Raw genomic sequence first — 15,473 nt, 5'->3', positions numbered from 1 at the left:
TGTCCAAGGGGAGCTGGCGCAGCTTATAGGGAACATTGCCTACTACCCTAGTGAGGTAGCAGAGCTGTGTATGTGTTCATGAAAGGCTGCCATGGCACCTGATATGAGAGCTGTTTGCTCTCCTGACCTGCATGTGAAGAACCACTATGTTTGCTTTTCACACTGACCTGAGAGCATCCTATCGTATGAGGCAAGCAGCCCAGGGTATTAGTGACAGTGGGTGAGGGGAAAAAGGGAAGGAGTGGGTGAATGAGCATGTGTGTGAAAGAGAGAGAGAGAGAGAGAGTTGTCAGGCGTGTGGTATCAGAACACACAGACCTCAGTCACCACTCAAGCCCAATCACGGTGAGCAGGGACACAGGTGAAGGTAATGGGAAATATGATTTGGTCGATACATTGACCTACTTCTGAGACAAAGTGCCTCGTAGCCTAGAGAGAAATTAGATTAGCGTACTAGACAGAGGACATTTCCACCGCTCGCTCGTCTTTTTCCTTTTGAGGCTTTTTGACAGCCTCCCCCTTAGAGAGAGTAGAATCATTTATGCTCACAGCAACCTTACATAAAGAGGAATTATAGCTAGAGCCAACATCAGTTACTTAGCTACTAAACATGTACTATACAAAAAACTTTTAGAGCACTAGATTTTTAAAAAGTCTAAAGAGAAATGTCTCTCTTCTTGGTGGAAATGGAACATTGTTCCACATCGTTTCCATCTAAGAGACACTCCTTTCTACCCAAGTGGTCTCTGCTACTTTTTAACCAAAGAGACGTTACTCCACTGAAGACGTTACTCAGCTCCTTAGCTACAGATGAGTACAGTGTGGCTCCTTCTGAGACAAAACACAACAAAACTAGTGATTACAATCTCCTGTCTGCCTACTGTTTTCCTGTGGCATTGCGATAATAGTTGAGAGCTTATGAGGGCTATGTCTGGATCTTCACTCCTTTTCAAACAAATGCCCCTTTCTCTCTCTAACCAATGGGTATAGTAGATGATGTCTACACAGGAAACAAAGCTTGAAGAGGACACTTTTACACAGCTGAACTGTATGAACTGAATGCTCAACCTGTCTGGAGAACAAAAAGTTAAACCTCTTGTCAAAAGAATAGTGAGTTACAAAACATGACATCATCAGACCTTATGACTCAAACACACAAACACACACATGTACACATGTACACACACACATACTGTACACACATCATGTCTTCTCCATATATACTGTACATATTTACTGTCTTAATCTATCTTTCTTTGTATCTCTTTCAAATCCTGGAAATATAAACCAAGACACGTCATATCCTTGATGTCAGATCAACATCTTGTGTCAGAGGTCCCTGAGAGCTACTAGCATTCTTGCCCTATTTCACTGACCTCAGAGTTACAAAACTAGTCTCAACTGTTTTGTAGGAATTAGTGTCATATCAACTTCAAAAAGCTGAACTATATCCTTACAGTATTTGTTGTCTGGTAGAAAACGTAAACCTGTATGACTGGTCTTGTCAGTCCTGACTAAAACACCATTCAGATAAGTGATGAATCAAACCTCAATATTTCTGACCGCTTCTGAATCAGTTGAAAAATAAAGTGAGGTAACAAAACAATAGTGACACCTGTTGAGCCCTGTGTCTCAGCCAGATGTGTAATGGTTGAGTGGGCTCCTACCTTGACATACTCCATGGTGGGATCCATGCTGCTGCTGAGGTCCCTGGGGAACAGAGACAGAGACAGGGTTCTGTTGAGTGAACACATTTCTACTGGCTGCTGCTGGTCCCATCCACTCCCTCCCTGTGCTGTGTTGTGTCTGCAGAGCTGCTGCTACTACCCTGGCTGCTGACTGAGATTCTACCTCCTCTCTGACAGGAGTGGCAAGCTCAGACACCACCTGCCCCCGCCCCCACCCACTTGTCTACCCAACCAGCCCCCACACAAGGCACAGCCACATGTCCCCTTCTTCTGACCTCAGTGGCAAATTCACAGAGGGGTAAGAAACTCCCACATGAGTCCTTTCTCTGTTACATTAGATGAGAAAAAGGGGTTTAAACTGTCCCTGTCATTAGCAGGGCTAGTCCTCCCTAAATTCTCAGAACCAACTCGAGATGTCCATAATGGATTTTGAGAGGAAACCAGTTCTAAAGGCTGAGAGGAGTTCATTTCAAATTCCTGAGGACGAGACGATGCCTCCTCAGGGTTCTGCTAAAGATTCTGTTTATTTGAGTTCTGCCTCTCTATATATTCAGTATTCAGTTTTTTTGTGTGTTTAAGAGTAGTTGAATCCAAACCCTTGATGCAGAGGCCTTACAGGGGGGGGGGAATTAATTCCTTGAGCCTTTCACCACTTTTCCCATAGAGATTGTGAAGGGGGAAAAACACAAACATCATATTTAAGAGCCTCTGTGGGGGTGTGGTTATGGCGTTGAACTGGGAGGACGTGTTTTTAGTGCTCTCCTGCCAATTTCGGCTAAACTTATTATTATCTCTTATTTTTAATCCTGGTAACATGAACACCAATTTTCTTGGACAATTTCAGGCGTATCTACATCCATTATGAATCGGCTTAAACATAGTCCTCCTAAAACAAGAAGAACATCTCGCGTCGACAACGTGGTCCAGGCTAGGCCAGTTAGCCCTAATTCAGCCAGCTCTACTAACCCAGCAAGCCCTACAAGCTCCTCACACCACAAGTCCGACATGACAACCAGCAAAGTAGACAACCAGAGCCAGAACTAAGGGGTTTTGGAAGCAATCTCTGCCATGAGGGCGGACTTTTCCGCAAATCACGAAGGTGTCCTAACAGGGATTAGTGAGGTTAAACGTGACCATCAAGTCCACTCCACGCCCTTGGACGAAGGAGAGGAACACATTAGCATGGTGAAAGATACTGTCATCACTGTCAAAACAACGACCGAAAAGTTGGATAAACAGTTGGCGGACCTTACTTCAAAACTAAACTCAAGAACCACCACAGGAGGTCTAATTTGAGACTGGTTAATCTACTTGAAAAAGTGGCAAATGGTGACGCAGTTGCATTTCTCTCTCTCTCTCTCTTGCATTTCTCTCTCTCTCTCGGAAGCTGATGTGCTCTTTCAATGCGGAAGGGGTCCGGAAAGTTGTCCGGCCCCAATGACTCTGGAAGCTCTATCTTCCCGAGTCATTGGGGTCGGACAACTTTCCGGACCCGCTGCGCATTGAAAGAGCCCATCTGATTCCTGCTCCTACAGACCAGAGAAACCACCCCTCTCCTTGAGTCCTTAACATTAAGTTTCTCAACTTTCAAGACAAAGTTCGAGTGATGCGAAAAGCCAGGGCTATGGGCAAGATGATATACGGGGACAAAGAGATCTTGTTCTTCCCTGACCTATCTGCGGACCACCGCCGAAAAGGAAAATGCTACGACAGGGTCAAACAACCAGCTCAAGTCCCTCAACATTGCCAATGGAATATCTGACCTACAATGGATGGTCACACGAGTTTGAATCTCCCTCTCAAGCCGAGGTGTTCATCCGTGGCATACAACATGAATCTTCTTCCTAGTCATGTTGTAGCTGTGAAGTTTACCACCACTCTGGACTATGGAGAATTAAACCACCTTGGATTATGTGACTGTTGGCAAGCTAACTAACAATAACTCATTTATTAACTGCTACTGTAGTACAGTAGCTAGCATAACAGCTAACTGAATAATATGGTGAGCTCACCCACTCAGTTTCCTTATACTAGGCAAGTCAGTTAAGAACAAATTCTTATTTACAATGACAGCCTTGTTCAGGGGCAGAATGACAGATTTTTAACTTGTCAGCTTGGGGATTCGACCTAGCAACCTTTCGGTTACTGGCCCAACACTCCTATCACTAGGCTACCTGCCGCCCCAAAATGCTGATGAAGATGTTAAGCTCCATGTCAATGGACACATCGGGACCTTATTCATTCATCCTGCACCACCGAGAAGCATCGGGACTACTTTATATGAAGACTTAAGTTTCGATCATATCCTTGGACTAAAATGATTGACACTCATGTGCAAGCCTGACTTCTACATCATGTGCAAGGGCCTTTGGGTAACGTAGCACATATTCAATGGTATATATTTTTCTCACATAGCCTGTTCATTTCTGATCTTTGATAATTTTTGTTGGTTTATAAACTTATCATGGTATACTACGTTAATGCTATATGTATGGGCCATTTTGTTACTTGGTAGCTACTAGCTATTTTGGACTGTCCATACTGTAATGTTAGCGTTAGTCAGGCTTCACTGACTAGCATTACTGTTTTAGGTGGAGCTATTCTTTGCTACTTTTCAAACGAATACTACGTGATACAGTATTTCACATATCATCTTGCTAGATATGCGTTTTGTTGTGATATTTCACATAACATCTTGCAAGATAGGCCTTTTGTTTTGTTCATGAGGAGTAATGGCAGAGAGACGGTAGGAGACACTGTTTTATTTAGCGACGCTTAGGTTAGACTACTCACTTTAATGGATCAGTCGTCCACCAGGCTACAATCTACGATTAGGGGGAGGTGGGAGAGGAAGCGTTGGGTGTCTCGCTTAGGGAGACAAGGGAATGGTGTTCAGTGTTAGTATAGATTTATGTTTGTTTGTTCCAACAGATCTTTACATATTTTTCTCACTATAAAATATTAACGTGGTCCTTGTAGTTACTAAACATATTTTAGATATGCCTTGATGCTATAGCTTAATCCATGTTTACATCTTCGGTTAAATTACTTCAAATGTAAAACTTAATTTTACTTTGGGGAATGTCTGTAGAGTTTGTAAACTATCCAAGCTTAAACAGGTTATTACTAGGCTTAAACAACTTCATTCATCTATTGTGTTCCTACAATAAACACACTTGTTGAAGGATGAGCTACTTAAAGTATGCAGGAGATGGCAAGGGCAAGTAAAAGCATCCAGTTTCTCCTCTCATTCTCGTGGTGTTATGGTTTTAATTCACAAATTTGTTCCGTTTCAAGTGGAGAATATTATAACTGATACAGCAGTTAGATACATTTTGAACAGGGAACTCTTTTGAATGAGCGTATTAATCTGGTTAATGTTGATGGTCCTGGATATGATAGTATTGTTCTGAGTGACCATTCCCCTGTGTCATTATTCTATAGGGATACAAAACTAGTAAAAGGATCCTCTAGATGGCATTTGCATCCCAGATGGTTACAGAACCCAGACTTCTTACATTACGTTGGAGTGCATATAGATATATTTTTTACATTGAACACTGACCAAACGTCAGCGAGTACCAGATGGGAGGCTTTCAAAGCATATATTAGGGGGCAAATTATACGTTTTACCAGTTTCAAATCAAATCAATTAAATCTGAAAATGAGAGCGTTGGACAGCAAAATCAGAGAATTGGCGAGGGAAGCTTTTTTGGATCACTCAGAAGAAATAAACAAAGAATGATTTACTCTTAAAGCTCAGTATGAATAACTTTCCACCTCAAAGGCTGCAAACAGCCTAACGAGGCTGAAACAGTCCTTCTATGATCAAGGTGAAAAACATGGTAAATTGCTGGCCTGGTGCATTAAGAAGTTAAGTTCAGACAAAGCCAATAATTGAATTCATAATTTCCAAGGACAATTATCAACGGATCCTGTAGAAATAAACCAAACATTTGCTTCCTATTACAACACACTTTACAACTCTGAATCTCTCGAGAACTTAACTAATCAGACATCATTTTTGGATGGTCTTGATTTTCCCTCTATTTCAGAAGACACACAATTGGATCTGGAAAGGATGGTGGTGGAATGGTGTTGAAATATCTGATGCTATTTCCAATATGAAGGGAGGTAAAGCGGCAGGTCCAGATGATTCTCCCAGTAGATATTAAGGACAAACTTCCAGGTCCACTTTTGGAAATGTATGCAGAATTCTCTCAGTAAGGTTGTTTCCACCTCTCTCTAAGGAGTGCTTTAATCACTCTTATTCGGAAGCCTGATAAATCCCTAACAAAATGTGAAAGTTACAAACTGATTTCTCTTCTGAACTCCGACTCAAAAATTATTGCTAAAGCTTTAGCCAGGAGATTGGATAGAGTGCTCCCATATCTAACACACAAAGACCAAAACGACTTTGTGAAAAACCGTCAAGGTTTTCACAAAGTGAGGAGAGTACTAAACATAGTGCACATGTGTGAAGGGTCCCCTGATACTGTCATACTCTCACATGATGCAGAGAAGGCATTCGATAGAGTTGAGTGGTCTTATTTATTTGAAGAGCTTAAGAGATTTGGGTTTGGGAACTACTTCCATAAATGGATTAAGATATATACCGACCCCACTGCAGAAGTTGCCACGAACAACTTGATTTCACAACCTTTTATGCTTTTTCAGGGTACAAGACAAGGATGTCCGGCCAGTCCAGGACTCTTTATTTTAGCTATAGAACCCTTTACCATTGCAGTAAGGTCCCACCTGTCAATTAGTGGAATTAAAACATTGGATTCTGAACATGTATGCCGATGATACCCTCTTATTCTTAACAGATTATATCTCTTCCCTGTCCAATATAATGAAAAACTTTGGTCAGTTTTCTGGGTTTATAGTTAATAAAACTTTAAACCTCTTCTATCCTTTCCTCAACAAGCAAGAGAGACTGAATCCAGTTGTACAGCATCCATTTGTGAATACAGAACAAGGTTTCACATCTTGGTATTAAAATCACACCAGAAATTGGCTCATTGACTTTAACAAATTATGAACCCATGGTAACGAGTGTAACAGAATCCATCAACAGATGGACATCATTGCCTAAATCTATTATTGGTCAAATAAATATCATTAAGATAAATATTCTGCCCAAATTTCTTTATCTATTTCAATCAATTCCTCTGGCTCCACCACCTTTATTTTTTCACAAAGATCAGAAAGATACTCTCAAATTTTATCTGGAGCAACAGAAAACCAAGGCTTAGACTTTCTCTTCTTTATTTGCCCTATGACAGAGGGGGTTTGCAACTTCCACACCTACAGTGGTATTACTGGGCTGCACAACTTAGGGCTGCAATGTTTTGGTTCTCCAAGAAACCATACTTACCCTGGCTGCAGACTGAAATGCTGTCCACATAAGGCTTATCTCTGTATGGATATTTGAACTCTGCTCCCTTTAAGAAGCTAAAGAAGAATACTACTAATCCCTTTGTTAAAAACATCCTAACTATGTGGCACAAAGTACAGCAATATCTGGGCGAATCCCCTGTATTATCCAGTTTTACACCAATTTGGGGTTTAAAGAATGGCCAAGAAATTGTATTGTTAAAGTAATGGATTTATTCAATTAAAAAGGGCTCATGTCGTTTGAAGAAATAAATGAAAGCTTTAACTTACCACAAAAGCCTTTTTTCAAATACTTACAAGATTTATTTTTTCCAGTCTAAAACAATCTTCCCTACAACGTCCTTCAACCACTTTAGAAACTCTCTCTGTTAGTATGTGTTATGGGAGAGGTCAGATGATGTCATTATATGGGAAAATTGTAGCTACTCATAAAGACAACTCTGATAGTAAGAGACTTCAGTGGATACAAGATATGCAGGAAGATATTTCAGCAGAGGACTGGGGTATGATATGCTCTAGAGCTCAGATACAGACAATAAACAGCTGCCTGAGATTGTTGCAATACAATTTGATAATGAGAACATATATCACCTGTTAAGCTCCACACATTTGACCCTAATATCACAGACCTGTGTTAAATGTAACACACATTTAGGCACCTTGTATCATTGCCTGTGGGAATGTGCTGAAATACAAACGTTTTGGAGCTCAGTACTGCACTATATCTCTGAGATTACCTCTACCCCAATACCATTAATCCCTAAACTTTGCATCCTAAATCTTTACCCAGGAATTTCTCTTTTTCTCTTCTCGTCTCTCTTTACAAAGGAAAGAGAAGAAAATTGTTGATCTCTGTCTATTACAAGCTAGACTTTCAATTGGTCTGCACTGAAATGATGTCAGTTCACCCTCACTTGAAAAAGTACTTATTTAGTGAAAAAGAAAGCCCCAAAGTTTCATGATATTTGGGATCTGTTGTGTGACTTTTTGCAAACCGGTGATATTGTAGAAGAATTGGAATTGTAAATCTGTATATTCTTTATTTTTAGGTGAATATTGGCTATAGTCGAAGCGTAATCTGCATTATCTGCGGCTGAATATAATACTTTTTATGTATTTTTATTAGTGGAAATGTGTCTGTGAATGTTTGGCTGTTATGCTTTTGTCTCTTTGGGTTGGGGGGTATGTGTGGAAATAAAGAAATCCATCTCTTTCTGTAATTGTTGACTTGGAACTAATAAATATATGTGAAAAAAATGTTTTAAGAAGAGCCTCTGTGGAATAGAAAACAGTGGAATGTTGACCCTTAATCAATACAAAATGTTGGCTTAGCGAGCAAGTATCCAAACCAAAGAATTTACAGTAAGATTACAATCTAAAAATAACTCACCGAACTACTTCGACGGCCCTTGGTCTTTCCTTTTCTCCCTAATTTTCTGAACAGGGTGTGAATGCAGCAGGAAATAAGGTGGCCAGTAAAGTCAACTGGAAAGAGTATGTTTGCTGCATCCTGAGAAGTTCAGCGCCGGCCACTAGTTCTTAAACAGCTCCTCTCAGCTCTTTCTCCATTTAGCTTCTGTACGACCACGTCTCATTGTACTTGGAGAACTGAACTTTCTCTTCTCTGCCTATTCTTTCATGTCAGCCTACACACTAACCTGGCTTTTCTTTCAGCAGGGTGAGTGGGTGGTTGTATGTCACACCACCTCAGAGGAACACAACACAACACAGGCAGGCTGCTGCGCTGGCTGGTTCAGCTCTGAAGTCGCTCCCTCCGCATCGGAATAAAGAGCTGGTCTTGTTACTCAACACCTACAGCTACAGTGCTAGGTAACATCACAATCAGTTCACAGTTCGGTGGTATCATACAGTTCACAGTGCGGTGATATCATACAGTTCACAGTGCGGTGATATCATACAGTTCACAGTGCGGTGATATCATACAGTTCACAGTGCGGTGATATCATACAGTTCACAGTGCGGTGATATCATACAGTTCACATACAGTTCACAGTGCGGTGATATCATACAGTTCACTGTGCGGTGGTATCATACAGTTCACAGTACGGTGGTATCATACAGTTCACTGTGTGGTGGTATCATACAGTTCACATTGCGGTGGTATCATACAGTTCACAGTGCGGTGGTATCATACAGTTCACTGTGCGGTGGTATCATACAGTTCACAGTACGGTGGTATCATACAGTTCACTGTGCGGTGATATCATTCAGGACATACAGTATATCCCCAACCTCTTGGGTCCGAGAGGCTAGAGAACAGAGATGTTGGGAGGCATAGTGGAGATTTGATCATTTTTCACAGAAAGAGGATGAGCGAGGCCGCAGGCCAGCCAAAGAGCCTCTCCCTCTGATCGGTTGAGTGTCAGCCAAACCACAGCTGCATCGTGTTGCAGAGAGAAAATGTGTACCCTACTCAACCACTGACTTTCCCCAAACCTCAAGTTCAAATGGATCTCAGTCAAGCCAAGGACAAGGACAGGCCAGGTCACACACAGACGACCTGGCTATAATTGGATTTCCGCACACAACCTCCCCTTCTCTGACTGACTGACTGAGAGAGAGGGGCACTTGACATGCAACACTCCCTCAGCCCTACAGAGGAGTCGAAAGGTTGTTCTGGATGCCTAAGGCACATGCACACTACTGACTCAAGGGGCAGTGTGACACTATTGGCAAATCCCTCAACTTTTACACGTATAGTACAGTGCATCAGCGCTCAACGGGGCACAAAATAACTTCAATCAAGTCACCTTATTGAAGTCATTTTCATGAATAAATGCGTACATATACTACTCACACTAAGTGACCATCTGGCCAGGAAAAACTGGGGGAGGTGAAGGGGTGTGAATGATTGGCCCAGGGTGAGTCGGATAGATCTCTTTATTTTACAGGGTTGCTGCAGGTGTGTGTCCCCTCACACAGAACATGTTCTGTCCCTCAGCCTCCTGCTGGCTGGTTCAGCTGAGGAGAAGGACAAGTAGCAGCAGCCTTCCAAAAGCAGAACCAGCACCTGATGGTCTGGGCTGGCTGAACACTATAAACAGAACTACAAACACATTGACAGGAATTATAGTCTATACACTGTGATTGGCTTAGAAGCGTGTGAGTCCCACAGCCAATCAATACAAATGACGGTGTACAGTAAATGTTTGTTCCGGGGCTGTGTTTGATATTGGAATTGAATGTTTACTGTACCTAACCAACCACAGCATGATTTGATCATAACAATAGCATATTTTTTCCTGGATTCGGGTTAGCGCACAGCGTCCTTGGAAACATCGAGGCCTGGCGTCATGACTTATCTCTGTTGTGATCCCGAGGACAGCCTTGACATGGTGGAAAACAACAATACGTTCCTTGAAAAGATGTGGTGTGTGTGATGTCTATTCGCCTACCTGCATGGTCCTATCAATGTACTGTGCATACTGCAGCTGCAGCTCCATGTTTTGGTTTTTGATCAGAGTGGTTTATTCAGAACTGACCCTGACAGTCAGATATCTGGAAAAACACTCTCTTCGCTGTTTTTTAACCTTCACCACTGTTCCCCATTCTCTAGCCTTGCCTGTTACCATACAGGCGTCTGGCCCAAACTCAGCAGCAGCCCATTTCTCAACAGAACAAACAGAGAAGCTCAGTCAGTCTAGATTCTGAGCTCACGGCCAGCTCCATCTTTAATCAGCCCTTTCATCTCCTCTACGAGGCTGTAAATCTCCTCTCCATCTCAACCTGAGTCCAACTCGTAAAGGATTTGCAGGCACACCGCAGCCAGAACTGTCTATCTCTCCCTGGAGCAGAGTGAGTGAGCCCTGGGTTATAGGGGCTATCTGGCTTATACATACGCACACAGACAGACTGAGGTCAGGGGTCACCTGAAAAATGTCTCCCTTTGTGGATCAATCCAGATAGTGTCATCGATACAGAATAAACACTGATTAAGTAGCGTGTCGCTGAAGGATGGAGCACTGTCTGGGGCAAGGGTCAACAGACAGTCAGGGAGACTAACAGGTCAGCACAAAGAAACAGGTTTATTTAAAACACGTACAATATCCATGGAACAACAATTAGCCAAGTAGTTCAGTCAGTGAGCAGAAATGAAGTGGTCATTCACTCATGTAATCTCCATGAAAAGAGATGATAGAGTGGCATATCGTCCCATCTGAAGTTAAGGACAGACCTATCTTTTCATAACAGAGCAGGACAAAGACCTTTGAGTAATCCTGAAATCTCCCCCTCTAGCCAGCCACAACCAGTCAACCAGTGGCCTTAAGATAGACACAATGGGGCTGCAGTCCTGTCCTGTAACAGGCAGCACAGTGCAGGCAGAATGAGTCCCTAAGAACTAAAGCTTTTATAGTGTTCTGTTAGCCTTCATTCCTGTCCATATCCCCACATCAGTGCCTAGAGTTAAAGCAGCAGCCACAATCGGATACACTACAGCTGGGCTCTGGGCTGTGTACTTAATGCCACAGGATCCCCTGTTCAAATCAAATCAAATGTTATTGGTCACATACACATATTTAGCAGATGTTATTGCGAGTGTAGCGAAATGCTTGTGTTCCTAACTCCAACAGTGCAGTAGTGTCTAACAATTCACAACAACACACAAAAATGTAAAAGTAAAATAAATATATAAATATTAGGACATGCAATGTTCTGAAGAAGACACTACACCTCAGGGCTCTCTTCAGTACCTCTCTACCCCTCCTCTGCCTCCCTCTCTACCCCTCCTCTGCCTCCCTCTCTACCCCTCCTCTGCCTCCCTCTCTACCCCTCCTCTGCCTGTCTCTCTACCCCTCCTCTGCCTCCCTCTCTACCCCTCCTCTGCCTGTCTCTCTACCCCTCCTCTGCCTGTCTCTCTACCCCTCCTCTGCCTGTCTCTCTACCCCTCCTCTGCCTGTCTCTCTACCCCTCCTCTGCCTGTCTCTCTACCCCTCCTCTGCCTCCATCTCTACCCCTCCTCTGCCTCCCTCTCTACCCCTCCTCTGCCTCTCTCCTTCTCTCTCTCCCTCCTTCCCTCGCTTTGCTGAGCCAGACAGTCCTCTACCCTTGTTGCTCCTCTTCACCTCCACTGTGTATCCCATAGTGCCAGAATGGAGGTTGTTATGGAAACCAGTGGCTAATTTATTCTCTTTCCCTTTGTCTAGTTTTTACCTTCACTAACCTCACCAGCTTTATGGGGATGAAATACTAGACCAATATTAGATAACCTTCAAATGTCAAGGGATGGACGCAGCCTTTTCAGTTCTAATTAACACCCCCCTCGCACCCCAACCCACTTCCTCCACCCAGGCCCAGATATTCTGTCTGCCTGCTCAAAGCGTGTCTAAAGAGGGGGGCTGTGTTTCATTCTGTCCCGCGCCGCTGGGTTGCTCTGGTCTACAGTGTCACATAAAGACATCCTTCAGTGATTTAAAAAAAAAACTTTTACTGTTACAAAGCGATATCCCAATTATAAATACAGTTACTTTTACACACTAAAGGGTAAAAACAATGTTTGAGCAAAATATATATATACTTTTTTACACAACTGCATACTTCAAGGAGTAGGTTATTCAGTGAGTTGCTCTGATGGGAATCCATGATGTCATCGGACCCTCCTTTGCTTAAGGAACAATAAAGGAGCAATAGAGAACAAAAGATGAAATCCCCCCCACTTGTGCTATGTAATGATTTGCCTGGACAACCTATTGAGATGTGCCTCTTGTTAAGTAAATCAGGTGTTAAATGAGGTGAAAAGGAGACTGGAGTGCCACTTTAAAACTCTGCCACACAGGATCTAACTCACAGCCAGGGCTGTCTGGGCCTATATATCTCAACTAGAGACAAGCTTTGTTGTTGTGTTGGGTGGTTTATATCACCCTAAACAGAAGCCTTCCCATCACTCCATCTCTGTGAGATGTGTGTATGTTTTATTATGTCTCTGCCCACAGTTTTCTGGGCTAATCACATGAATTGATGCTGTGGAACTTCTACCTTCACTTGCTGTGTTATCTGAGATCAAGCTAGCCCTATCAGCAATCTGACACTTTTGTCTTTCAGTAGTGAGTGCAAGGTGCTGTGGGGAGGAGGAAGGCCCAAGCCCCGGATAACATCTAGAGGGGGCCAGAGTGAAGCTGCATTGCAGTGACTCAACAGGGCCTGAGGGATACAGCCCCTTGCCCTGACAGACAGTAGCAGAGAGGCTAGTGCTAACATGTGCTGCTCACTGATTATATCTCAGCTGACCTGCTTACCATGGCAGACGCTTGAGCTGGGACACTATTTCAGAGTGAAGTAGGCTCAGTCAGTCAGGGGGGTGATTGCAGCACAGTACTCAAGTAGCTTTGAAGAACGACCCCTAAGTGTCTTATTTTACAAAACATAACTATTTGTTTTAGATTGTGTGTTATGAACAAAGGAAAATTTAGTATTTATTAGGATTCCTATTAGCTGCTGCCAAGGTAGTCCTAAACTAGTCCTAAATATAAAGCATAGCACTGGAGCATTAAAGGATGTGTGTCTGTACCTGTATGCAGAGTGGCCTTTCCTCCCTGTATGGTAAGGCTGGTGTTCCTCTATGATGTTGTGAATGAGCGGTGAGGAGGGCAGGCGGGTGCGGGCCGGGTGGGGAAGGGTGCCCATGTGGCTGTACATGTCCCAGGAGTGGGCAGGGCCCTGGGCCGGGGCTGGGGACCCTTTCTTCCTCCTAGGCAGAGTGCCGTGGATGGAGACACTGTGGTATCCGGCTGGGGGCAGCTCTGGTACTGCAGGCCTGGAGGTCAGCAGGTCCATGGAGGAGGCCAGGGGACACTGCCTGCTGCCCACGCCCATGTGCATATTCCTGGGCAGACTGGCAAACTTCCCCTCCGCCATCATCCTCAGCTCTGAGAGGGAAGAAAGAGAGAGACATACATCAGAACAGACGGCAGGAGGAGTGGACCGAGGACCTACTTCCACCTAGAGGTTATATAAGGCTGGTTATCGCAGATGACTGCGTTTTCTCCTTGTTGTGACAATATCACAGAGACATGGTGTCCGGGACAGTAAACAGGTGCTGCTGATGCACAAGATGGGTGGCAACATTTACGTGTGTGCGTACATTTCCTCTTAAGCTGTCAGTATAGTACAGCACAGTGACAATGGCATTGCTACTGGATATGTTAAGATAATGCTATATACGTAAGTACATTGAAATGAAGCCAATGGCATAGAGACCACCATCCTTCATTTATCCAAGTCCTAGTTCCACTGAGGATCCCTCCCTCTCCATACAACCTCCCAGAGAGAGAGAGGACACAACTCCAGGCTATCAGTGAACCACCAGCCAGTCTGACTCTGACCACACAACAGCAAATAGGGATCTCTTGTTCTCTGTCTTCTCCAAAAACATGTTTACCTCAGTTTGGACCACTACGCCTCTAATTGGACAATGAAATAAAGACTCCTTTCTAAGCCGAGAAGCTTTTCTGCTCAGCTTTCTGCTTTTATCTGTTGCCTCCGGCCAACTCCTTAACAAGCAGAGAAACCAAATTCCCTCCTCAGCAGAGAGGGGGTGACGTCACTTGCTGCTGCTGTTTCCTCACCTGCTCCTCAAAGAGCAGCAGCACAGGATTATTCATAACCTGTTTTATTTCCTAAACTTGACTTGGCATGTGGAGGGGAGTGAGCGTAAAGAAAAATCAATCATCACACGGTTTAGCTGTAATGTAGGTTGTTTGATTATCACACTGTAAGGGGTCAACGGAGGATAAAGCCTACGGTCTTCATTAAAATGCAATTGTGTGGTGATGGAAGATAAAGAAAAACTTTGGTTAAGACTGCCAAGCACTTTGATCGTTTCTTAAAAAACAGCCTAGACAAGGCTGGTAACCAGCCTTCACTGTGTTCTTGCTGGTGTCTTCACTGTTTTTTTGCTGCTGTCTTCGCTGTTTTTTAGCTGCTGTCTTCAATGTGTTTTTGCTGTTGTCTTCACTGTGTTTTTGCTGTTGTCTTCACTGTGTTTTTGCTGCTGTCTTCACTGTGTTTTTGCTGCTGTCTTCACTGTGTTTTTGCTGCTGTCTTCACTGTGTTTTTGCTGCTGTCTTCACTGTGTTTTTGCTGGTGACCAGCCATCACTGTGTTTTGCTGGTGTCTTTGCTGTGCTTTTGCTGGTGACCAGTCTTCACTGTGTTTAGGACACTGGTGGCTGGCATGGTATGCTGTTGACCAGTCAATTTTGGTATGCTGGTCACCAGCAAAACCAGCATCAAAGTGCTTAATTATTTAAGACAGAACATTACATGTATTATAAGGCCTTACTTTTCAGGTTCTATTTTTTTTCCTAATACAGTAGCCACATCAGGCCTGCAGGTCACATCAGGCTGGCTTGCAAATTTATTTTTAGTT

At 43.4% G+C, this 15,473-nt stretch overlaps 1 protein-coding gene across 2 annotated transcripts in view; it reads right to left on the bottom strand.

Annotated features, from left to right (window-relative positions):
• The window catches only part of LOC115192510 (breast cancer anti-estrogen resistance protein 3), an 83,229-nt gene that overhangs the window by 32,926 nt on the left and 34,830 nt on the right, over positions 1 to 15,473 (bottom strand). For both annotated transcript variants that reach the window (XM_029751104.1, XM_029751105.1), the window contains 2 exons: positions 13,615 to 13,972; positions 1,668 to 1,710 (listed from right to left, as the gene is read on the bottom strand). In XM_029751104.1, the coding sequence (XP_029606964.1) occupies positions 1,668 to 1,710; positions 13,615 to 13,972 (401 nt within the window). The remainder of the gene's footprint in view (positions 1 to 1,667; positions 1,711 to 13,614; positions 13,973 to 15,473) is intronic.

The sequence above is a fragment of the Salmo trutta genome, chromosome 4 (assembly GCF_901001165.1).
Source record: "Salmo trutta chromosome 4, fSalTru1.1, whole genome shotgun sequence".
NCBI classification, from domain to species: domain Eukaryota; kingdom Metazoa; phylum Chordata; class Actinopteri; order Salmoniformes; family Salmonidae; genus Salmo; species Salmo trutta.
This window is presented reverse-complemented; position numbering and strand designations above follow the sequence as displayed.